General features: G+C 46.1%; 3 protein-coding genes across 9 annotated transcripts; 1 reads left to right on the top strand and 2 right to left on the bottom strand.

Annotated features, from left to right (window-relative positions):
• Window positions 1–153: 153 nt before the first annotated feature.
• LOC309602953 (actin-like protein 7A) lies at window positions 154–3,888 on the bottom strand. Its single transcript, XM_082337134.1, has one exon. It carries the CDS (start codon window positions 3,340–3,342, stop codon window positions 2,110–2,112), a length of 1,233 nt encoding a protein of 410 aa, XP_082193260.1. The 5' UTR covers window positions 3,343–3,888; the 3' UTR covers window positions 154–2,109.
• A 514-nt stretch (window positions 3,889–4,402) lies between these two features.
• APTX (aprataxin) lies at window positions 4,403–16,937 on the bottom strand. 7 transcript variants are annotated; one of them, XM_082336286.1, is made up of 8 exons: window positions 15,406–15,529; window positions 14,414–14,460; window positions 12,564–12,609; window positions 11,653–11,982; window positions 10,099–10,158; window positions 7,045–7,271; window positions 6,087–6,190; window positions 4,403–5,782 (listed from the first exon to the last, which is right to left on the bottom strand). In XM_082336286.1, the coding sequence occupies exons 2-8, from the start codon at window positions 14,428–14,430 to the stop codon at window positions 5,628–5,630; spliced, it is 939 nt and encodes a 312-aa protein (XP_082192412.1). In that variant the 5' UTR covers window positions 14,431–14,460; window positions 15,406–15,529; the 3' UTR covers window positions 4,403–5,627. The 7 variants fall into 7 exon arrangements, with proteins under 7 accessions (XP_082192412.1, XP_082192413.1, XP_082192414.1 ...); XM_082336287.1 differs by having other exon boundaries at window positions 11,653–11,978; window positions 12,578–12,609; XM_082336285.1 differs by lacking the exon at window positions 12,564–12,609 and adding an exon at window positions 16,218–16,590 and having other exon boundaries at window positions 4,408–5,782; window positions 15,406–15,542.
• A 156-nt stretch (window positions 16,938–17,093) lies between these two features.
• Window positions 17,094–24,635, top strand: DNAJA1 (DnaJ heat shock protein family (Hsp40) member A1; the record flags this gene model as incomplete). Its single annotated transcript, XM_082336281.1, has 8 exons — window positions 17,094–17,385; window positions 17,561–17,738; window positions 18,934–19,038; window positions 19,140–19,367; window positions 20,786–20,900; window positions 22,877–22,992; window positions 23,583–23,683; window positions 24,417–24,635. Exons 1-8 carry the CDS (start codon window positions 17,254–17,256, stop codon window positions 24,633–24,635), a joined length of 1,194 nt encoding a protein of 397 aa, XP_082192407.1. The 5' UTR covers window positions 17,094–17,253.
• Between the last annotated feature and the right edge of the window lie 680 nt (window positions 24,636–25,315).

Here is a 25,315-nt window from a genome sequence, read left to right as displayed (position 1 = left end):
GATTGTTGTAGTTGCTAAACTAATGAGTTGTGTTTTCTGTGTTGATGCTGGATGTTGGTAATACCAGATTTTCATCAGAATCGCTTTGTTACATCAGAGTGAACCCTGCAGTACCAACAGCCGTTACTGTCCCGAAAGCATACCCATTCGCACCAGGGAGACCTTGGGTAGAGGAAAACATGAATAAAACTGGAGGGGGGGGGAGGGTGTCAGCGTTACACACTGCTGGGTAATACTACCCAAATTATCTGAGTTTAAAGATCAGCTAATGCTGCTGTATGGCACTGACAGAGCAGCAACTGTACCCTGGTTATGCTATGTGCTACTGCAGAACTGTTTCAGCTGGAAACTGCTCTAACCTCATAACTGAGAGTTAGGTTTTACCCCAAAATACTACTGCCATCTGACTCAAGAAGTAACAGCAGCAGCGCTGGAAGGAGAGGAAGGGAACAGGCTCTGCAGGCGAGGCTGGAAACCCTTTCAGCGGTAGCAGCCCCCCTCTCCCTCGGTTAATCCTGGCCTGGCAGCTGCTGTGTTCAATGCAAGCCATCTCGGTTAGGTGCTGTGGAAAAACGCCAGCACAAACAAGGCGCTTCCTGTCTGTCGGAGGTATCCAATGACCCAGCGATGGGCTGTGCTCTTGCTGCATGGCATTAGCACGTGTCCAGTGCTGCAGATCATTGTTTTTGTGATGCGAGAACTCCATCATACTGGGGTGGCCATGTGGGCTTGTGTTGTATGTGCTATACTGGCTTGGGGGTGTTGGAGTGGAGTGGTAAAACAACCCTTTGTCAGTGTTGCATGAAGCATTCGAGTGGTCTTATTTCCAGCTGTTCTGAGTTACGTGGCCTGTTCCGGGTGGTGTGGGGATGGCTTAAGCCTGTTGTCAAGTACTGTGACTACACTGGAAAGAGATTCTCCAAGAATAAAGCCTTGAGATGGCAAAACGCATGAAATGCTGTACAGGGTAGGAGTGTTTCACTGGATCTGGGTCTTCAAAATGGTAGCAGGACATAGTCCAAGATGAAATACAGAAGCCATCTTTCAGATCTGGAGAAAGGGGTGATGAGGGAGTCTGCGGTTCTCTCCAGGGTATGGAGGAATCTGGCCCCGCAACTGAAATGTGACACTGACACCACTAATTCCTGACATTCCTCAATCTGATGCCAGGAAGTGCTGAGGTCTTGCGCAGCCTAATCTATTGTCTAGAAAGAAATTCCTTCTTTAAAGAACCCAAGAAAAGATAAAACTACTGCCAGCTTACTGAGGATTCATGCTTGTGCCTAAACACAGTAGTTCCTTTCATGTATGCATATGGGTTCTGCTTTTCCATCACGGTGATGGTCAAAGCTGAAGACCCTGTGGTCTTGGACGTGTTTTCCTGTTCCCCCATCAAGGCAAAATCACTTTAAATCTGCCATCCAGGTGGAAGACCAGTCTTCTAAATCATTCATATGGTAATTCATCCCTGAACTCCATTGTCTTCCCCTACCCCTCTCCCTCCTGGGTCAACTTTGACTCAGGAGCAGTAGAGCTGGAAGCTGCCCCTCCTGTCCGTGAGCCTGCAGGGCGGGTGTCCGGCCTCCTGCCTCCCACTTGGGCAGCTGCTGAACCTTAGCTTCTTTTCAGCAGCAGCCAGGAGTCTGCTTTCCCCTGATTTCTACCAGGATGCTCTTTAGCTTTCTTAGTGATGCATGTCATCTTGAAATGTATTCTGCCTTAGCTGCTGCCTTTACAGACACGTTGAATTTGCTCTTCTGAGTTCTGTGGAGGCTCTTGCAAACAGATGCAGTTATCAGGAATTGAAGTAAGCCATTAATGCGGAAATATGGAGTTAGCTTAAGAAATGTCCCAATTTCTGAGGAAATGTGGCTGTATGGAAGCCTGATTCTCTTGTTAGAGTAGAAGTTTGTCACCTATCTGCTGTCTAGCTTCATTAAATACAAAATAAAAAAGAAAAAAACCTGTTTCAAGCACACAAAATCACAAAAATAATACAGCTCCAGCAGAAATCTCTTAATTACAGCAAGGGGGGAAAGGGAGGTGCTCTTGAATTGATTCAGGTACCCTTTGTCACCACTGGTCTTTCTAAGGCACCCAGTGTCTTCCTCAGAAGCACTTCTTAAAAATGCAGGAAGGGCCACATTCCTCATATTCACTCCTGTAAACCCAGAGCTCCTGGAAGGAGTGGAGGGAGGCCAGAATAGACCCACCAATCCAGACAGATGACTTTCTTTGAGGGGACGCAGCTGTGATGAGGTTGTCACCGGGGCACATCCTGGCCAGTTCCATCTGGAAGCGGTCGGCGAAGCCCTCCATCACAGTGCTGCCCCCACACAGCAGGATGTTCCCCACCATTTTTTTTCTGACGTCATCATCGCACTTCTTGAGACAGCTGAGTGTCAGCTGCACAAGCCCCGGCTGCTGCAAGCCGAGTAAGGCTGGTTTGAAGAGTGCTTCGGCACAGAGGAATCTCTCCTTGCCTAGAGTGACGAAGTGTCCATCTGGCAGCTCATAATCCATTTCTTGTTCCTGAACAGGCAAACCCAAGTCCTGTGTAAGGTCCAGAGAAGCGTAACAACAGTTCTCTTTGAGATCTTGTACGATGCTTAGCTGGTGTTCTGTCAACGCGTTTCCAGACTCATTTAGTAACTTCATGAGATAATGTGTGACGTCCAAGCCAGCGTAATCTACTCTCCCAGTGATGCTACGCATAATGTAGCCTTCATAGATGGGAACCACGTGCGAAGCACCATGGCCGCTTTCCACCACGAGAGCTGAGGTTTTTCCATAGGAGTACATGGATAAATGGGGCTGGTAGGCAATGTACATGGCAGGCGCGTGAAATCCTTCAAACATCATCTCAGCATATCTCTCCTTGTCGGTGATGGAACACAGGGGAGGCACTGACACCAGAACAGCGTGGTCCTCTGGCTGAATCTTCATCTCCGTCTGGAAAATACGCTCCAAAGTATCTTGGACACCATTCCAGTCCACCACTATGCCATGCCTTACTGGCTCGATGAGCGTTAAGGGTACGCTGCTATTCTGAAGCTCTCTTCCAACAAAGGTTTCTTCTCGATTGCTCCCAGTCTCCCGTGTGGGCTTACCGACTGCAGATGAAACGATGCAGGAAGGCCACGGGTCCCCTGCAAAGCCACACTTGAAGTAACCTGTGCCAATGTCTACGACTACTGCTTTGGTTTCCCTCATGGCCTTGAGGCTACCCTCAGTCGCGGATACGCGGCTGTCCCTTACAGGCTTCAAACGGCTTGCCTCCGCTGCTGCCGTCCTTCCAGACCTTTCCCGTAGCTGCGACTTCATACAGCCAGTGCTGGACATGCTTCGCGGTAGCACTGCCCTGCCACCACTCCACCTGGGGTCAGCGCAAGCAGCAAAGGCATGCCTGGAGCCCTGCTGGCAGTGGCTCTACTGATGCCGCTGGCTTATGACATCACACATAGGCTTGCCCCTCAGAAACCAGTAGTCTGCATGCAAGTGTGTGACAATTGTGACTCAGACAGCTGCGCGCTTTTTCTGTATAGAGGGATTGCAGGTGTTTGTGCTTCACTTTGACCTGCTGAGAGGTGCTAAAAAACATGACACCCTCCCCGATGTGACAGGCCGTGGGGCATAAACAGCGCCTTTCACTGTGGAGCAGCATGGCTTTCCTTTCTGGCCTGCGTCTGCCATGTGAGGAAGACCATGGTTCTCCAGCGTTTGCAACTGCTCTTGGTCCAGAAGAGTGCCTGTCGCGAAGCATCGGTGCTGCTTCACCCCTGGGGCCAAGTGAAGCCCTAGTTCGACTGTGCCAAGAGTGAATCCCTGGGCTGGCTGTGCTTTTGTCATTGTTTCTCTTTTTTTTTTTTTTTTAAGTTTTGCTTTCTAAATTAAGGCATAATATTAGTAATGTCAGCAAAACCTGAAGTGTGACTGGTGTTTGAAATTAGGCCACAGCCAACCCTTACTGTCCCCCATTCCACTACAGGAACGTCGTCGTTCTCCTCCAGCAGCAACAGGTCGCTATTTGCCCCATCTGATCTGATCTGAATTCTCTCATTGCCAGGAGGCACACAAAGCGCGAACATCGTTCTTCCACTTCGATCGGTCTGCGGCTGCGTGCTCTGGAGTCCCAAGGGCCACAGCGCAGTCTTCTGTTGGTTTTTTCCTCAAGACATGACCGATCCAGTTCCATCTCCTCCTCCTCACTTCGTTACCGATTTTCTCCATCTCCATCTCAAGTTGATGCTCGTCGTTTCTGCAACTTTTTTTTTTTTTTCCGGGAGGAGGTAGTTGGCCTCCTGCCCAACCCCCATGACTTGGAGGGCCGGTGGTTTTTCTGTCAGGGTGGCCTTCCCTTAGGCTGCGTTGGTTCGTGGCACCTTCTTCAATTTTATCCGGTGCACTCTCCAGAGAGGGATCCCCTATCCACCACCCAGGGGACGCGCCTTCTAGCCGTGCAGCCCCAGCCGAAGGATTTGCCCCATCAGAGCGTGCAATAACACGCTGCTGCACGGGGGCACGGAAGAGGGCACCCTCTCCCCACAGAGTATGTGATCAAGAGTGACAAACAGCGTTTTCCTTGTGTAACAAAAGCTCTGTTTGCTGTTTTACTGAAAGCCATTTCACCCAGAGGGCATCTTACTTAACAAGTCAAAGCTGGGCTTAGAATGAAATTGAACCCTGCAAACCAGTTCTGGACCCAGAAACAGATTTTTATTACTACTGCTCTGCTACCTATCTGGGAGTTCACATCCTGACAACAATCAAATGATAGAGGCTCACCAAAATCCCAACGTGGAGAAACAGGGCAGCATTAAACCACACAATTTCTGTACCAACCTCAACGTATACAGTCAAACAACGGCAAACCTTGACAGTTTATTACTCTGAGGAGCAGTAGAATTGGTCGTTGCATATTCTACAGGTATTTTCATATATAAATGATTAAATACACCCTTGCACATGAAAGAGATAGGCTGCCCCTCTCAGATCCTGAGCAGTGACTACCCTGGTGAGGGGTGATGCCTGCTCCACAGCTAAGGACCGAGTTCAGCAGGACGGAAATCGCCGAGCCATGCTGTGGCACAGCGAAGTGGGGACGCTGCAGCCGACGCTCCTCCCCATGCCCTCCTAGTACATTCCTTGGACAGTTTTGCCGTCAGCCACACCAGCCTCTGCAACGTTATCATTTAAGAGAAACTTCAGTGATAGGCAGAAGACATCAAGAGAAAGACCTCTAAATCACTGTTTCTTTACTTTCTCAGTAGAAACCTAGATCTGGGCTTAACGCCTCAGCTTCTGAATTAAAATAAATCCTTTCATCCCAACACAACACGTCTTCCAGACTTTGGTTCACATACAGATTAGCGTGGCAGTACCACAACAAAGCTGCAAACACACCTTCAATTTCAGAAGTCACTTTATTTTATGTTGGGGTTTTTTTGTTTGTTTTGGTTTTTTGTCTAAGCTATTACGAAGTTGGCATGCTGCTGTTTCCAGGCTACTTTTCCCCACGTTACATTTGCCATTCCAGTTAACAAAAAACATACATGCCCACTGACATTTCAAGGTCTTCGTGGTAGCCTGAAGTCTGAAGACAGGTCGTAAGATGATTTTTTGCAAAGTCATTTTGGCCAATGTTTCCTGAGATGTTCCTTTAACTGTGGGATAGTGGACAGCTGTTGTTTGCAACAATGGCATCTGAGGGGCAATTTGAGAAGTTCAGAGGCATGATCGTTCACCATCACCTTTCCCTTGCTTCTCACCATCTCTATCACATCTGAAATAAATAAAATAAGAGACAGGAAGTATTGGGACCATGTAGCGTCACGAAACACGTGACACTGCAGAATCTCTGCGCACTGCTTTGCATGCACAGCACGTCATCGCTGCATTCTAATTTAAACCAGTCACAAAATTCGGTTGACTTTTACTTAGTGCTATTCCCCAATATCTGAAGTTACATAAAACCTTTAATTTATGACAATAGAATTTATGGCTTACACATTTGTTTGGGAAAAAAGCCCAAAGCCAGAACACAAAAGCAGGATTACGTGTTATGAAATACCTTTTCTAATCATTACCTTGAGAGTTTAAGAAGTAGTCTGTAGTAAAAGAGTTCCAGTGCTTTTTGGTTTTCAGGGCCGGAGAATCAAAATCCTGGCTAATTACATGCAAATGTAGCTGACTGAAACAAATATATTATGTAGATAAGAGAGAAGAATAATGTTAATGCTTGAAGTTCTTTTGCAGTAGTATCAGTTGCAAACGTGATTCAGCAGAGTCAGACTGCTGGCCTTACGGCTCAGTTATCATGTTCGACCCATAGCCCTGCGACAGAGGAAACCCAGTCTGTTCTGGAAGCGCTGTCTCATGCCAAGCATTTCAGTTAAACGGTCAAGGTCACTGGTCTGCGTATTCCACTGGCCCCTAGCTGCAGTCTACATTCCTGCTTGTTTCCAAAAAGGCAGAAACAGTGGCTTTAATAAACCAAAGGTTTAAGCTTTGTAAAGCACCTGAATGGGACTTGATCAGTGACTCAAGATTTCGTCCAAGAACTGGAGGACAACTTAGGAACACTGACTGCAATACCTGCAGGCATTTGGACGCTGTAACATCTGGATTTATTTACACACAAGATTTGAATCCTTGCTCAGTAGCAGGCAGGACTTGACAGGCCTAAGAGTCACCTCTGATCCCGGATCGGTGCGCTGGGAGGGGGGATGCCCTAGCACTTGGCCGCTGGCAGTGCCGCCTCTTTCGCTGGGACGGGACCACAGGCGTACCGTAGCCCAGCTGCAGACCTCTGCTAGGGGAGCCCACAGGCATTTCCCACCCGGCCCACGACGCCTGCGCAGCCCATTGGCATGTACACAGCAGCACGTGCAGAGCTGCACCCAAAGGACTTGGACACCAAACTGTCTGTAGTGTTTAGGAGGGTACGTTGTTCTTCAGCAATGCCAGATCACGTTACGGATTTAGCCCCAAATCTGTATAACCGGAAGAACAGGGTCTCCACCTGATGACTCTTCTAGGACTCACCTCATGCTGGGGATAGCGTGGTAACCCAGTCTGAACTCCAGACTCTCTCTGGCAGGGCACTGTTCAATCACTTTTTGCCCAACTGCATGCATATGTTCCAGGAGCTCAAGATGGTCCCTGGTGACTGCCTTCAGGCTTGAAATGGGGTCCCACGGTAAGATAAGCCAGTGGTAACGTGCTTTGGGATATTTGTCCTTGATGACTACAGTCTTTTCATCTTTGTAAACCTTGCAAAACAAATAACTAGATTATTCACGCAATGGAGGTCAAATATCTTATTCCTATAAGCACTATATTTAGTGGATTGAGATGTTACCCATCTGCGCGTCCCATTGTGGTTGCAGAAGTCCCTAAGCACACGTACGTGTTGCCAGTGCTAATGGGACTGCCAGGAAAAAAGCCAGGAAAGATTACTAGATGGGGAGAAATGTCAAGCAGCACAGCATTCCACTTCAAGGAGGACTTCTGCTGGAACTAAGCTGGTCCAGGATATGCTCCCTCTTCCATACCACGTGCCAGGCAGCTACAGAGAGATGTTCCAGCATCCCTCTTTATATACTTTAAGGAAAAAGCTTTCTATTCTTACATAGCAATAAGTTAACCATTGCTACAGGTGGATATGAACTCTCCTGAAAGTCACCTGGACTCAGATACCAGTGAGGTTTGGGAAACTCTGCTTCCACCAGGCTACGTTCAAGCTTTGCGGTCACTGAAACAAAAATCACGGCACTGTGCTCAATATTGAGGACGCAGGAATGCACGGGGCTTCCTCACACTTGGCAGATTTCTGGAGCGAAACCCAAGTCTCAGAGGTGCTAGAAATAGTATGCTCAGCGCTGCAGACCTCCACCAGCGTTACAAAGACAAAAACATTCAAGTCCGAGCGACCTCAGTTCACACTACCCACTGTGCTACTTTGTAAGACTGCTCACAAAAAGGAGAACAGATTCCTGTCTACCCTGCCCCTTCCTCCCCATTTTCATTTTGTTTTGCCTTCCACAACAATTTGATGCAGCTGATGAAGAGAAACAGTAGCAAAGCATGTGGAGAAGAGGGGGGACACCTGCCCCTGGCAATAAAAATCTGGTTGGGTTCTGAAGCAGAAACTGTGTGCTGTGTCTCTGATCTCTTAGCGGCGCGTCTCTTGGTGAGAGATGGATGATGTCTTTGTCATCTTTGCTAATTATTCTCATATGTTTATATACAAAGCTGATCAGTCTTGCTCTACAGGAAGGAAAATTAAAATTTTATCAGCACACAAATCACAGGACTGATTCTTTCAGCAGCAAGACTGGTTGATGCTGTCATATTTTTATATACACACATTAGCGTCTGCATATGCAGCCAGTGGGAAGGGGATCACGATCACGTGTTTTCAGAAGAAAGAAATATTGCCATTTATTTAATATTTGATTAAAAAGCAAAGGCACGAGTTCTATTGGCTGTGTATTTAGTTCAGAACCACAACTAATAAAGCTAACACTAAGTCACAAACAGTTATTTGTGTTCTAACATTCAAAGAACAGCTTTAAAACCAGCTTATCTTTTGGGTCAAGAAAGCACTGTCTTTCATATAGCATTGGTAAGTGGTATATGAAATTCCACTTAAGGAACGAAGATTAAGCTTCATGATTAAAAAGTAAGCAAGTATTTCAGCAGCTTTATCATTCCCCATAGAAAGACTCATTTGAAACTGCTGGCATTTCCAGGAGAATGGGCATCCAGTTCTCCTACAACTCTATGCAGTTCAACACTTTAGACTTGAAATACAAAAAAAAAAAAAAAAATCAATCGCGAAATAGGGACATTCTTACTAGTTATGAAGGAAATTATTTTCAGCCTGAGGGTGATCATCACCCGACGGGGCCCAGTGAGGCTGTGGGATCTTCGCCCTTGGAGATCATCTCAAATGGACAAAGGCTGGGGCAATCCCACCGAGTGCCAGTGATCAGACTGGGTGACCTTCAAAGGTCTTTTCCAACTGAAATTATTCAGTGATTTCAAGAACGAAGTATCACAGGTGTCTGTGCTATCCATCCTCCTGAACACAGACTCTGGCTGAGAAGTACAAAGGGAAAAATATATCTCTAATGTTAAGATGGCCACGCAGCAGTCAACCAGCCAAAACCCAAGCTAAATGGACCCAAGCTTCAGGCCTTCCTCTGCCAGACAGTGGAATAATGATGGAGAGCATTCTCCCTATTTTGAAGTTGAGCTAAAAAGCTTGGTTTTGAGAAGGAGTTGTCTATATATTTGCCATAACTTAAAAATAAAATGAAAGTAGGTTCTGTACATGGATAGGGAAGATTCTCTCGGGGCTCTCTCAGAATACAGTAATGAGGAAGTGTGTATACACGACAGCCACAAGAGACATTTGTCAGATTTCTGTGTCTTGAGTCCCACCTCCCCAAAAGCAGGCGGCAGACGACAAAAAAAGAGCTCAAGGAAAACCATTATGCAGCCACAGGGAAGCAGAGGGAGGGAGGTGCATCTGGAGAAGGTCAGAAGAAACCACCCAGGAAATTCCTGTTGGCACAAAGGAAGCGGGAGGAGGAGGAGGCAGGGTGCATCCGGTCAGCAGGCACAGAGGTGTGGCGGTTCAGAGTTTGCTGGAAACCAGGAAACCGCACCATGCTTGGGAACAGGGCAGTGCTGGCTGCCTCAAAACAGGAACCTCCACTACTTGCTCGGCTTCAAACGACACCGCCATTTCAGCTGGTTTCCCTGAGGAAGCAAAGCAACTGCACTGCTCGCCTGCTCTCCCAACAACCTTTTTGAAATCTGTTGGCCAAATATGACAGTGTAGAGAGCTTGAAGATAATTAAGATAATGACATTCTGCAGAATCAGTATACTAGAGATTCCCAAATTAATACTGCTACAGGGAGAGATGCAAGTACAATCCAGCCTTTATGCATAAGATAATGAATTCCATTGGTTAAAGGTACTCCACTGGTTAATCAGATCATTAAAGTAAACTGCAGAAGGAAGCAAGCAAGCTCATTTAACTGTGTTAGACAGGAACTACCGTAAAGTATAAGCGTACAGCTCTCACCTGCATTTTTGGATCTTGCATGGAGCTCTTTAGACCCTGACTCCAGTGTCCTAAATGTTCCTAAAGCACAGAAGGAAAAAAAACAATTTATAAGAGAATTAAGAATCCAATTATGTGTTTTAAAGCATTCAGTTCTTTCATTAGTATACAACAGTAAAATAACAACTGAATGACAGCTGAATTGTTTCATTTCTATAAATGCCAACACACCTGCTCCAACTGCCCCCACGAAGCTACTTTTGAAAACTTTTAACAAAATACTGTTAAGATTCAAAGTTAAGTCTTTCAAATGTTGGAAATTTAACAACAGGGAGTTCTAGATCTGTTTGAATTTAATAATTTGCATACATATATTATGGCACAGTTCTTGATTACTACTGGTGACATTATTTTCCTAAAAGACCCTGTGTTTCATGGATCACAAGGGCCAAAGGAAGCACAAGAAAGTCCATTAACTGTCCTATCTCATGCTGCTCTGCACAGAACAAAGCAGTGGTTGCAGTGTGTGGCCCTACTCTTGGATATATTTATTTTTTGATACTGTGCAAGGAGTGGCTTGTACAGAAAAAAAGGCACAGAAAGATCAAGCCAACACCAGCAGATACCTCTGAATTTGGTTACTGAACACCTAATAGAGCGCACTTTTTTCAACATAGATAATGTTTTATCTGTTCAGATCACTTCACAGGCATTATCAATGATGATGATCATCATATTTATAGAGGAAGATGTTCAAACATTATTATAGTGCTGGCAGAGGAATAGCGTGAATCGAATTGTCTCCCTGCTCACACCACCACAAATCTGGCCCTAATATAACTGGCCTGAGTTCACAAATTAAATAAGCGGTCAACCCACCACAACCTGGGACTGACATTTTGTCCTGAGGGGTTTAATTTCTGTGCCTTCTCCTCCAGCAACTCCACGTTGTAGTTCAAGATGTACTAAGCAGTCTTTTATTTTGTCCCCATCAGCAGGGCTAAAAACTCCCTTTCAAAAGACTTTGGCTGGTAACACTCATTAATGTAAGCATGGTTCTCCCATAAGGAAGGATCAAAGCCGGGGGGGGGGTGGTGGAAAAAAGGCAATTAAAAGAAAAAAAAAAAGAGGGTCAAGTTGTTCCATTCGCTGTGCGTAAGCTTTTAGATGACCACTGCTCTATTCGTAACACAGATGATTTCACCTCAAGAGCCAGCACAGTATCCTCGTGTGACTCCAGCTAAACTGAGCTCATGTGGACTGTCCTTCTAGCAGAAACTGCAGCAGGAACCAGAGATTAAATCCTCGCTCACTACAAGCAAGCCCCTTCATGCACACTCACCCCCCAGCTCAGGTTAGACTGGGTCCCAAGTAACCTTCTCAGGACCTGGGTGATGTCAGGAGCAGTCTTTGCCTCAGCGCATGTCAGCTCACATGCTCTGAATACTGTTGAGGATCTGTGTTCACCTGAGACGCCTCCCCATCAGTAGTACCCACAAAAGTAAAAGACCAAAGCCCTGATGGAGGAGACAACCCCAGGAGAAACAGCACAAGCAGTAATACCAATAGACTTGCCTTTTTGCTCGAAGTTCCTTCCTGTGGAGAGACACCAGTATTGCTTAGCTTGGGATTTGCAGAACTGCCTTGTGTACCCACCACCTCCATCTTCATTGTTTTTCTGGGCACAAGCTCTACATCATCATTCTCGCAGGAGGCCTCCCATGGTGTCTTGTTGGTTTGTCTTTTCTCTTCTGCTTTTCTAACAGTTTCCCCTGACTCTTCAGCAAATTGCACTGTGTAGGGGTAAAGTTTATTCACAACATGCAGAACCTGGCCTGGCTTCATTTTCACCTCTTCATCCTTGCCAATATTCACGAGATCAACACTCGTTGGGTTGACTCCTATCTTTGGTAGGGAGAAAGAGGAAAAAAATAGCAAATGGTGTAACTGGAATCTCCAACTACCGCTCCATTGTCCTGGAATATCACTATCCTGGAAAGCAAATGCATTTTGTATTCACTGCACCACCTCCTCACAGCGACCCACTCTAGAGGATCAGGGAAGTCTAACGCTGGAGACACCTCTCTACAGCCCAGCCTGGCAATCACAGCTGCCAGCACACAACCCGCAGGGGCATGGTGTCACAGGGACCCCACAGTTCTGTAGCAGCTGGCTGCAGAGTTACAGCAAGACCTATGCTGCACTTCGCTCACAAAAATTAACAACCTATTAAACAACTGTTAAAATAATAACAGCCTTAGTAACAATTATTTCTGAAGAGTAACAGTAGTTTTAACAAATTATTTCAGTCCAATCATCTCCAGGAAGTTTTCTGTTTTCAAATTATTTTACTTTCTCTTTCTTCTCCTTTTTAATACATTTTGTCTTCTGTTTCTACCAAATGCTGTCCCATCAACACATTTGCCTTCAAATACACAAGCACACTCTTGTGGCTCATTTCAAGAGACAAAGGAGTTCAGGCTCACAACTGCTGGCTCACCAACCACAGTCCACTGTGCTTGCAACACACTCCTACACAGGCAAAAAAAAAAAAAAAAAAAAAAAAAAATCAGTTAAAAAGTCCCTCTGAGCCTCCAGAAGAGTCTACTACAAAGGGATCAGCTCCTTGCTCCATTTTTTCCTTTCCCAAGCCAAATGTGATAACCCTTCTCCAGCTCACAGAAGACCGTGTTCAAACACAGTGACAACGCTTGCCTGTTCCTTCAAGAGGCTAAATCTCTCTGTCCATCTCAGCTTGTGCAAAGTATATACCAGCCTATCTGTATTTTAATGCTTTTATTTTCATTTTGCATCTTACACTTTCAGAAAACCAACTCTCTTATTTATTCTGTTCTAGCAGAAAATGAGGACAGCAAGGTCAAATTTTTACCTGCCTCTCCCATTGCATCAATTTACAGCTCTATGCAACTCTAAAATAATTTTCCCCTCAAAACTGTTTTAAGGGCTGAGAAGTTACCTGAAGTAGCTGATAACTGAAAAGCAATACATTTTCCTCTGTCTCAGGCATAACTGGTAACACAAAGTGTCATGGGCAACCTACAGTGACTGCTTGATAGATTTTGCCTGATCATGAGGGTGACCCTAGGGAAATTAGGAGTCTCCAACTTCAGCAAAATGCTTTTGGTTAACGTTTATGCATAAAACAAGCTCTAGGAAACCAGCTCTTCCCTGTGACTGATAAACTGTCACAGAGTGTTTCTTTAGCTTTGTCACTGTGATACCTGCCTGCTTCACAAAATGGTACTGTGCATCCATCACTTGGTATTCACTGCGATGAAGCACCCACCTGATTCCAGCCAGGATCTCCTCAGCCTGCACTGCCGCAGTTTCACTCACGTCAACTACAGATCACATCCCCTGGGCCAACATGATATCAAACAACTGATCACTGGAACCCTGTGCCACACACAAATCACCTAGGCAGCAACTCTAGAGGAGGCAGCAGAAACATGCTAGCACCACCACCAGAAAGTATTCCCGTCCCTGAGATTCCAGTAACACTGTATTCAAATGGTGGCTAAGGCTGACTTCTGTGAACAGCTGTCTGAGAGCTTTGCCAGATTCACCAGATACCGGTGGGGTCCCTGTGCTTACTGAGCTCTGGAGGCGTTTTGACGGAAGCTGTTACTCCTCAGTAGGCAGAACACATCGATGTGTTGTCCACCCATGCTGATGCTGCGGGTGCATACCCATGCCCCAGCACCTGAAGCCAGAGAATTTTCCCTTCATATTATCTCAGGGATACTGATCCTCTTAAGTATGAGAGTAGGCCTACAACCATCCAGTTAGTCACATGAGAATGCCTTGAGTGCTGTCTCACATCCCATCCCTTCCCAGAGGTGACCACACCTTTGGCTCTATCAGCCGTCAAAACAAAAACCTTCCACAGCTGACCAGTCTCATTAACACAAGAACCAATTTCACCTTAAATGAAGAGCCGCCTCAGCTTTAGAAGTTTAAGGCTCAGGAGGCAGATCAGCAAGCTTAGGGGAAGAACTCCACCAAATCTCCCAAACACAGCGCCTGGAAGAACAGGTTGAGGATTCACAGTAGTGAATCCCTGGTGCTGCAAGTCTGGCTGTCTGAGACTGAAGCATATCCAGAAGGAACAGTGCAGTCTTTCCATTCAGGTACACAAAAGAAGACGACAGATCCCTTCTGAGGACCACTCACTGTGCTCTCCTTGGTCATAAAACAGCTTCAGGCCCTTCAGACAAGAGTGATCAGCATCATCACTTGCAGCATTTGCGGAGTTTAAGTACAACAACCATCCCTATAGGTATCAGAAATATTGTACACCCGTTTAAAAACATACCTGCTTAACTGTGACATATCCCTTGTTACAGTCTGCTTTTAACTGAACTGGAAAGAAAGAACAAAGTGTCACAAAACAGCGCAAACAAAAAGGCCAGCACTCTGCTGAACCACGCCTTGCAGAAAACACTCCTGTATTTTAAGATCTGCTGCCTTCTGAAGTTGATCTCTGTGAATGTACGCAAAGAATACTTCTGCCTCGTCCTCTGTTTCCAGGACCACAGGTAAAATGGAACCAGCTCATACACTGAGTCACACCTGAATATTTCACATCATGGATCAGCAAAATTACTTCAGAATAAAGGTGAAATCTGTGGAAGTCTTCCACATGTTCTTGCCATTCTCACCAGCCCTCTGTGACAAGGCATGGAGCAGGACTGTGTCCAGAGGGAAGAAAGATAAGGCACGGAAGATGTGAAGGGGGGTATTTTATAGATCACAGATATTTTTATATATTCTCCCAGTGCATCTATAAAATAACAAGTCATACTTAAAATCAGTTGGTGGAAGACTAGGGAGATGAAGCAAAAGCAAGAGCGTAGGCAGTGGAACATGACGGCGGGCCTGGGGACTCATGCTAAGGTTCAATGCCTTAGTTTACAAAGATGAACTTCCTGTTACTAGGTGTGTCCTCTGATTTTTTAGGACCCAGAGATCTCCATAGGTGCTTATAAAAAAAAAAAGTGATGACTTCAAGAATCAGGCAACACTATGGACCATGCTGAGAAGAAAGACCACAAGCCAGTGACTGCAGAAGCAAGCCTAAGGAAAGCCTGCTTAGATTTCAAGGAAAAACTGTGATTTCCCATTTAGACCCTGCTCAAAGCAGGCTTGTGAATTAGGCCAAAACATTGGTCCAGTAGCTTCACTGTAATTTAATCAAGCAGAAGAACGATGTTTACTGGTAAGCATGAGTGCTGTACTTATATCTCGCACTCTTCACTACTTTGGCTGCTGCTGCATGTAGAAAGAGGGATCTGAGCTAAGCCTTACCTTGCTTCCGTGAACATTTCTTATCCGTTATCCCAGTCTCTGGGCCACGCCCAATTACCACTGCTTCCAAGTGTGGCAGTTTCATTCGCTGACTGCATTTCTCCTTCCCCACGAGCCAGCACACACGCATCACTGTGCTACAGAGCAAAACAAACAGCATGTTACTAACATGCAGCTTCCCAGTGGGTCACCTTCCTGTGGAACAGGGTCCAGGAGATTCTGCTGCCAGCCCATTCGTTAGCTGATTCACTTCTGCTAACTGGGTTCATGTTTCTGAAATTCAAGTCAAAGCACAGCATTAACACTAGCATAATCTACGAGCAAGCTGCTGTTGAAAGGGAAATCCTATTTTCCTTCTTCTACATCACCACACACTCTCACATCCAGCGATCATATATAGGAAAAATCAATTGGATGAACAGTGCCATCTGACAGAAAAGCCTACCCACAAAAAAAGTGATTTGTTTCCCACTGAATCAGAGTTGATTGGAGAGATTAACTTACCCACCAAAACAAAGAAAGCGGCAGAAGACTGAGAGAGGGGGATAGCTTCATCCAGCAACAGTCTGCAGATGGACCATGCTACAAAACCAGGCCCTCAAGTTTACAGCAATTTGACCCTGGACAACAAAGATCCCGCACCCTACCCCTGCCTGCTGCTTCTCAATTGTCTTATAAATTGTTTTTTGTCTTCTGCACTCCTTCTCCTAGCTCTGTGGTGAGCTTATCCCGGTGGAAAGCAACCCTCTGTTCCCAGTGCAACACCAGCACTGTCACAGACTCAAAAACGTGAGACGTGTAGTTAGGCCCACCCAGCTGCGCCTCCCGGTCGGCCTGCTGCTCCTCAGGACGGGCCCCCTCCACCGCTGACTACACACCCCGCCTCAGGGCGCCGCCTCCACGCCCCACCACCCGGGGGGGGGGGAGGGGGGGCTGCCACACGGCAACGACCGCCAGCACCACACGGCCGATGCAGAGGCGAGGGACCCCCGGGGACGGCCGGGAGCACCCCAGCCCCGCCGGACCCCTGCCCGTGGCCGCCGCACGACGGCAGTTACCGGCCGGCCGCGCCGCAGGCCTGCAGGGGAGCCGGGCCCCGTCCCCATGGCAACGTCGGGCCCCGCCCTCGCAAGCTACCCAGCCAATCGGCTGGTGCAACGTAGCCCCCCCGCTCCGTGACCGGCAGGCCCGGCGCGCGGCCCGGCGCAGGCGCCCTGAGCCCGTGCGCTCCGCGGCGGGAGCCGGAGCTCAGCGCCTGCGCGGTGCCCCGGCCCCGGCCGTGCCAGACCCGCGGCGGGGTGGGGGGGGGGGGGAGGAGCGGGGGGTGCGGAGCGGGGCAAGGAACGGCCCCGCTCCAGCAGCGCTGGGCGCCGGAGGTGCCGGGGGTAGGGCCTGCCCGGTACACACCCGTAACGCGAAGCAGCGGCAGCGCCTGCTGCTGCTCCCCTCTGGCGACGGCGCGGCCGGAGACGCCACTGAGCGCCCTGGCGCCCGCCAAGCGCCTCAGCCCGCCGCGCGGGGCAGGGCGGGAGCCACCCCCACCCCCCCGAGCATGCGCCCTGCCCTGCGCGGCCGGTGCACGCCGGGAGCGGCGGCGGGCGGGCGAGCGGGGCGGCGGAGGGGCGGCGCTGATTGGCCAGCCGCGTTCCGCCTCCCGCCCCTATTGGCTGCCCGTCCTCCAAAGCCCGGCGGGCGGCGGGGCGGGACTTCCTGGGCGGAGCGGTGCCGGCTCAAAAGCGCCCGGATGCGGGACCGGCTCGGAACTTTCCAGAAAAGTCGGGATCGGCGCTGGGCGAGGAGCCGCCGCGGGGTGCGGGACCGCCCGCTGCTCAGGGGCCGCCCTCCGCCATGGTGAAGGAGACTACCTACTACGACGTGCTGGGCGTGAAGCCCAACGCCTCCGCCGAGGAGCTGAAGAAGGCCTACCGAAAACTAGCGCTCAAGTACCACCCTGACAAGAACCCCAATGAGGGCGAGAAGGTCGGCGGCGGGACGGGACGGGGCTGCGGGGCCGGCTGCCCCGGGGAGGGCTGGCGTGGAGGGCGAGGGGAGCGGCTGGGGAGGGCTTGGCGGGAGCGGGAGGGTGGCCGGGGGCGGGGGGCCGCTTGGGGTTCCACGGCCCGGCCGTCTGAGGCACGCTCTATGTCTCCCGCAGTTTAAGCAGATTTCCCAAGCTTACGAAGTACTGTCGGACCCAAAGAAGAGGGACCTGTACGACAAAGGAGGGGAGCAGGCCATCAAAGAGGGTGGCTCTGGTGGTGGTTTCGGGTCACCCATGGACATATTCGATATGTTCTTTGGCGGCGGTGGGAGGATGCAGAGAGAGAGACGAGGTAACGTGCCATCTTCCGACACTCTCCCAGACTTTACGGCGTGATCGCTGTGCTAGGCGGCATCAGAGCCTCTGAGGAGAGTGCCGTAGGTGTAAGACTTTGAATAGCCTTAAAATGAAGTTACAGGCTTGATCTCACAATCGGAGGAAACTTTGTCCCAAGCCCTTAGCGCCTGAAACGGGCAGGGGAGGGCATTTGGTTCATACGGCCGTAGTCTGGTCTCTTGTGCATTGTCTCATGTTAATAGCTAACCAGATTTCGTGTTTGGAAAGCCTTTAGCTGAGCGTAAGCCCAGCTGCTGGTAGACTGAATAGGAAACGAAACAGTAACGTCTTAAAATGCTTTTTCAACTAAGCCACCATAAGTGTAGTGTCTAAATGTGAACGTCGTCTTTAATTGCAAGTAACAATATCTAAATAAGATAGCCAAATCAATTTCAGTCTGTAAAATCTTTTTGTTTTCCTGTGCTGTTCAGTGGAATTGAGTTGAAGCTGTAGTAAAATGCTGCTCAGATCTTAAAACTCCAGATCAATCACGCTGGAAAAGACTCTAGTGTTAAACTGTTTAAGAGTAGTGCTGACCGTATCACTTTTAGTGTAGACCTGGTGACAAAGGGAAGAAAAAGGGGTTTGTATCAAAATGTTACAGTGTTGTATCAAAGTGTTCCTAGGAAGCCAGAACCTGGTATCCTTCACAAAATTAAGCCTGCAGTAGCTAAGTTCTAATTAATTCCTGAGCGTGAAAATTTAATTACTCAATTCAGTTTCCAGAAAGTCCCCTGATGAGAAAAAGAAAGTACTCTGCTGGCTCTAGACAGCGTTTCCCACTTCCTTGTAGGACATGCGTTCAGTCACTTTGTAAAAACTGAAGTCCTGCATTATAAAACTTAAATGTCTAAGGTTCTACATATTTTGTTTCCGTTATTATTTGTGCTTTCACAGAGGAGTCTCTGACTTACTGTAAGACAGAAACGTTACTGACAAAGCCATTAGAATTATTACTTAATTTGACATCAGATAGGAATTGCTGTTAGCTATTGACTGATATCAGCAGAACAAGATAAAGCTATACTAAAACAGGATGTTAAAGCTCATAGACTTGGTTTGTCATGACTTGAGCATAGCGACATGGGAAGTTTACTACTACTTGGAGACCAAGCTTTCAGACTTGAGTGAATATCTGTTTTCTTTTACAGGCAAAAATGTGGTCCATCAGTTGTCAGTAAGTTTAGAAGATATGTACAATGGTGCAACGAGGAAACTTGCACTGCAGAAGAATGTTATATGTGACAAATGTGAAGGTAACTGTGAAATTGAAACTAAACACCAGTTGCTTCTAAAGCTTTCGGGTTCTTTTTCTGGCAGCGCATAACCGTCTATCTCCAATTTTCATTCTCGTCAGGTCGTGGTGGTAAGAAAGGCGCAGTAGAATGCTGTCCTAATTGCAGAGGAACAGGCATGCAGATCAGAATTCACCAGATTGGGCCAGGAATGGTGCAACAAATCCAATCCGTGTGTATGGAGTGTCAGGGGCATGGGGAGCGTATCAGCCCCAAGGACCGGTGTAAGAGCTGCACTGGCAGAAAAATTGTTAGAGAGAAGAAGATACTAGAAGTTCACATTGACAAAGGTGAGGTGTCTTACTAAGATGAAGTGTTGAACTCGGATGTACTGACTGACTTTACAGCACTAAAACAGAAGCTTTAGCAAATGCATGGTGTTGATTTGGTGAGTAACACTGCTGAATACATATACAGTAAAATTGCCTGTTGCTGCCTTTGAAAGTAGGAGACTTGGTTTTAGGGAAGGCTGATTGTTTGCATCTAATACGTGTGCACATAACTAAGAATGAATTCTGAAACCTGCGGTATTGTAAGCGGTGAATTATTTTTTTAACAACCTCATAGGTGCAAGTCTTGCTCAGGTAGCTGGACTGAGTAAAATAAAGCTCATCACTTGTAGGCTTAGCTTGCCTAATGAGTTTTCCCTGCCTGTAGGGAAACCCTGCAGACTCCGATCACTTCTACTGTGTTTCAGTGTGAAGGGGAACCAGGTCTGCTATAGTAATAGGGTGCAGAGACAGTGCTAAGCCTCTCATGCTTAGAACTCTGTTTGCTACGCAACCCTGACAGTGCTGCTCAGTGCAGGTACTCTTTGCCTGGCAAAATGCAACTTGATACACAAACCCGCACAGTGACGGGAGAGCACAGTAGCGTTCAGTGAGAAATGCATCTCTGTTGAGGAGGCTGCTCAACAGCTGGTGGGAGAAGTCTCTGGAGTAGCGCAAGGCAGAGCAAGCTGACAAACACATGACTTCTACAGACTTGCGCCTGATTATCATCTGCAACTGTTCTATGTGTAAGCACACTTTATGCAATGCCTGGATTTGTTTTTAACAGAGAAAATCCTACAGTAACAAATATGAGGGCTAGTAGGGATATATTACTGACATTTTAAACAGGGAAATCACTGAAGAGTTTTGTTTCCCTTCCTTATAGAAAAACAGACTGTGAGCTAGCGTGAGGCAGCTAGAATTTATGGTAGAGAGACTTTTGGGGGGGGTGAAGTGGGTTTCTTACATGATGATTACAGTCCTAGGGAAAGTGCTTCTTGCACTCAGCAGGCACTAGATCATGTTTCATAAGTAGCTCTGCCACATATATTTTCAAACTGAAGAAGCTGATTGGTCACTTGCTCTCAAAATGTATTTTGTATGCAGTGTTTTTGTTTTCTTTTTAGTGCTTGTGCATATAATGAAAGCTGTTTTGATAATGTTTTCCTTAAGGACTTTATCTTGGCAGATGGCTGTTTTGCACTGCAGTTAAGCTTAATGATCTTGAGACATAGTTCAGGCTGGCACAACTAAAATCTGTGGGACATGTGAGTGGATTAAAAAAAATTATGAATGCTTCAAGGGGAGTTTGTGATGTTCTAATTTAAAGATCCAGAGATCTGGTACCAGCTTGTGCCTATAAAAATATTTTTTACTGCTGCTTTTCACTTAAAAAGATGAAAAATGTTTGTTTCTTTCTTTCTTTTCTGCAATAGGAATGAAGGATGGTCAGAAAATAACATTCCATGGTGAAGGGGACCAAGAGCCAGGACTAGAGCCAGGGGACATTATTATTGTCTTGGATCAAAAAGACCACTCTGTATTTACAAGGTAAAAAACTCTGGAAGTCCTTCATGTTGACTCCCAAGTTGCTAGTCCACACGATTCCTTGGTTGCCACTCACCTTTTATCTACTGGAAATATCAGTAGATAGGATCATGTGGCTGGAACTCACCTGTGAGTTTGTTTGGGTGGCCAAAGGAGCATTGAGGTGTGCAGGAATCCTGGTGCAACTAGTCACAGCCACTTGTGTTCTGGCAGCACAAGGTATTCTTATGTGAGCATTGGCAGTGGGAGTGGGTGGAAGGCAAACAAAACCAGCTACAGTTATTAAGAGTTTACAAATCTTGAATTTTAAGAAATCTTAAAATGTTGAGATTTTGTTTAATAGAGGTGAATATTTGTGATTATTTCCTTGCTCTTTCTAGAATAGCATTTCATCATTTACCTCAGAAAATTACCATTTAGTGTAGGCAGCTGTTCATTGCCCACTTGACTTCAAGGCACAGGAAACTTCAAGTGTGTTCACTTTTCCTCAGGGATCTTATTTATGACAAACTTACTGAATATAGCATGCATCCTTCTGACCAAAGGTGGTTTCCCACACTTCATTTCCTGCCTGAGTGCCCTGGGCAGGGTAATCAGTCCTGTCTGTTCTTTCTTGCAAAATCAAAAGTGACTCAAGAGCATTGACCATGCCTCAAGTATTTCACGTTACCGGACAGTACTGCCTGGTGTTGCAAGTCTCCTTGTTTCAAGTTACTGTTTGTGGAATGAGTCTGTCCAGTACATTTTGGTCCAATTAAAAGCAACACTGGTCATCTTGCAGAAATGTGTTTTCACTGCTTCTGTTCAGAGCAGTAACAAGGGAATCAATAGATTTAGAAAAAGCGTTTGTGTCAACACCAGCCAATGACATTGTACTTGTAAATAGGAACGGTGAGTCAAAGCTTCTTGGGAAACCTGCAGCTGGTCTGCCTGACTGTCCTGTATGGTGCCGAGCTCTGGAAGTTGGTGCCAGAACTCTATGCCAAAGAACACTGAGCTCACAGGTTAAGAATCCGTTCTGTTCACTTTGGATAAGCTTACTCAGCTGATTTTTCTTAACTTTTTGCTGAAACCAGATACTGAATTGGCTATGCCAAAGGGACAGTCTGGGCCAAACTGTTTGCATGGTTACCTGGGGCTTGAAGTCACAACTCTGCTGGCTTATTTTTGTCCATCTTTCTGCCCACTGCCTTCAGTTCTAGTGTCCTTAGATAACCCTTGATATTAGTGGTCTTGTGGGGTTATGCTGAGGTCATGCTGCTTCTGGGACGAGTAGAACGTTCCCTCTCCTGTCAGAGTCTAAAATTAACTTTTTGGGCAAGGCTCCTTCCAGAGACCTTTTAAAACAGGATGAGTGAAATAACTAAGTTCTTTGAATAGGCTGGAGGATTTTGTAGCCCTTGAACCTGCAGTGCATGCAGACATCACTAGCAATGCCATATTGAAGTCAGAATAGGCAATTAAAAACAATAACATTATCTCTTCCAGATACTTCTGGGTGCTTTCTAGAAAGTACTTTCACCATAACCCAGAGTGGCAATCACCTGTTCAAACTTCCCTAGTACAAGATGTTCAGAAAGCAAGTGTAAAAGAATAATGTAGAGCTAGCTGATGCACTTAAAGTATTAATCTACATAAAGGAAGGGACTAATTGTCCCAGTTGCAATGTTTAGGAGGCTGAGAGAGAACTTCTTCCTGGAATTGGGAAGGGGGGGAGGTGAAGTGAAACTGAATGCAATTGAGCCTTTCTGTATTTATTTTCAATAAACACTTCTATGCTTTGGATAGCTAGACTTGATCAGTAATGGCTCTCAGTGTGGGTATCACTCCTGTAATTGCTGGGTTGAGGTGCTGCATCAATTAAAAATTATATTAAAATTACAGCTTTATTGTCCTTGCCAAGTTAAATCATGAAGTTGAGTGTGATCCTTTCACTGCTTCTCCCTCTTTCTGACTGTTTTTGATTGGTTCTACCTTAGACGAGATGAAGACCTTCTTATGTCTATGGATATTCAACTGGTTGAAGCACTATGTGGCTTTCAAAAGCCTATCACAACGCTGGATAATAGAACTATTATTATTACCTCCCATCCTGGTAAGTGTTGATTTGCTTTCTGCTAAAATTCCAAGCATACAGTGAATGCAAGCTGGAAGTTTAAAGGAACAGAAGCATCCCATCTTGATGTGCAGTGGATGTGTGCTGGTATCAAGCTTTTTTTCCTAGTCTTTGCAGTACAAATCTTTAAACATAAAAGGGTTTTTGGATAGCAGCCAGCAGTAACTTTCTCTTTGCGTGATATAGTAACAGACCTTACCTCACGGACATACTTGTATCCTGAGGATACCTCATGAGAATTGAAGGCCGTGGGTCTCTGAAAACCACTTTTTCAGCCTTGGAACTGATGGAGCACTTAATAAATTTGTAAGTATGCTTCCCAAAGGAAGCATAACAAGGTTACAAGAATGTAATGTAGACGTCAACCTGCTTTCCTACTCAGAAGTTATCAGGCAGTAAGTCCCTATTAGACTACTATATACTGGTGTAGCTGTTCAATTACAATGTAGAAGGTTATGTAAATATTGAAGGGAGTTAAAATTAAAGCTGCTTCTGTTGCCTGCATGGATCCCTTCCTTTATTTGGTTGTCTTTTTTTTGTTGTGTTTTTTTTTTTTTTTCTTTTTTTAGGCCAGGTTGTCAAGCATGGGGCTATTAAGTGTATCTTGAATGAAGGTATGCCAATTTATCGCAGACCATATGAAAAAGGACGTCTGATCATAGAATTCAGGGTAAGTGGATCAGCTTACTTCCATGGCACAGTTCAGCATGGAATATCAGTCCAAAATTTAACCTCTAAGCATTACCTCAATCAAGAAGAGATACCAGTTATCAGATGTCGTGGTTTGGTATTTGTTTTTGACAATGGTGAGAACATGTAATTCATCAAACAGAACAAAGAGAACAACAGTTCAGAACAAAGAGAAAACTTCTGGAATGCTCTGTGCTGAGAGTACATTAAGTGCCAGAAGAATTTCTTTGGATACCTGGTGAAATTCCACTTGCTTGGCATGTTCTTCAGTTTCTGTCATCCTGTAGGAAGGGTGGATTAGTAACTTTCCTTGTGCTGGAGCAAAGGAGTAGGCTGGAAAATGAGCTGACTACTTCTCTGAAGAGATGCTAATGCTGGGAGCTGTGGCAGCAGGCTCTGTTTGCTACGGGTTTAGAGGAGATTCAACCATATCTCTAATGTTGATATATCAGGTACTTTGCTTCTAGGATGATTCCGGGGGCAGCCTGAGGCAGAAGAAGTGTTGGATAAGACTTGGTTAAGTGGCCAGAGTTAGAAGCTAACTTCTTGAAGGCATTAAAAAATAGCCTAGTGATGTAGATAAATTTTTTTAAGCACTGGGTTTAAGTCATCTGTGATGATACAGCTGACTTTGGCAGATGTTTGACCTGTAGTGGGATGGAAAAAGGCCAATTCAGGCAGACTTGAGTAACCCCAGTTCTTGATGATTTCAGGTGAACTTCCCAGAGAGTGGCTTCCTCTCCTCAGATAAGCTGTCCATACTTGAAAAGCTGCTACCTACAAGGCAGGAAATAGAAGAAACTGAGGAAATGGAACAAGTGGATTTAGTGGACTTTGATCCATCTCAAAAAAGAAAACACCACTATAATGGAGAAGTCTATGAAGATGATGAGCATCACCCTAGAGGTGGTGTTCAATGTCAGACATCATAAATGGGCCAGTGAATAACTTGTGATGCTTGTTTTGTATGCATTAGTGGATGAGTGAAGGACTACAAGCAGTTTACCCTCACTTCCTGCTATTTGTTGTTCTATCCAGCCATAGTTGTTTCTAAAAGCATAAAGAAATAAACTAAGTAATTAAACTGACTTTGCAATTTCTATAAAGCTCCAGGATGCAAGCTCAAATGAAGTTGATTGCACTTCACCCCTGCCTCTTGGTCAAGAAAACTCCCTTACCTGCTTGTCTTTTATTCGAAGCCTTGTAATTCCTGTATGTGCAATTGCCCAGGCTTAGACTAAGATTCTGTGGTGTTCTTTTTAGGAATTCTAGATCTTATACTCTGTTATATGCACAAGTACTTATAATTCATGGTAAGATATAGTTAAGTTTTGTACCAGTTAGGATAACATGTAATGTTTTGGGCTTGTACTGGTGTTTGTTAAATAGGGACTGGCTGTAATGCAACCACATAATATGTGAAGCTGACAAGGATGTGGTCAGTCTTCACAGGCCCATTAAAGTCATGCGATCCACAAGCTCTCTGAAGCTACTGCACTTAAGGTCAAATAGTCCCTTCTTCTGCCAGCTTTGGTCCTGACCCTGGAGCTAGATGTGAAGCTTGCTTTGGTTCATCGCTGACTACTGTTTGGCTGCTGTCCTGCACCATACT

The sequence above is a fragment of the Platalea leucorodia genome (genome assembly GCF_965183815.1).
Source record: "Platalea leucorodia genome assembly, chromosome: Z".
NCBI lineage: Eukaryota > Metazoa > Chordata > Aves > Pelecaniformes > Threskiornithidae > Platalea > Platalea leucorodia.
The sequence above is the reverse complement of the archived record's forward strand: the minus strand, read 5'-3'. Positions and strand labels throughout refer to the sequence as shown.

Excerpts from the sequence above, each read along its gene's own strand:
- APTX (XM_082336282.1), bottom strand. The coding sequence starts at position 15,960 with ATGAAGCTATCCCCCTCTCTCAGTCTTCTGCCGCTTTCTTTGTTTTG. Across the intron at positions 14,461-15,405 it reads GAAATGTTCACGGAAGCAAG|TTCAGTTAAAAGCAGACTGT; the intron begins GTAAGGCTTAGC and ends CTTTCTTTCCAG. Across the intron at positions 6,191-7,044 it reads CACGCTATCCCCAGCATGAG|TCAGCTACATTTGCATGTAA; the intron begins GTGAGTCCTAGA and ends TATTTGTTTCAG.
- LOC309602953 (XM_082337134.1), bottom strand. The coding sequence starts at position 3,342 with ATGTCCAGCACTGGCTGTATGAAGTCGCAGCTACGGGAAAGGTCTGGA.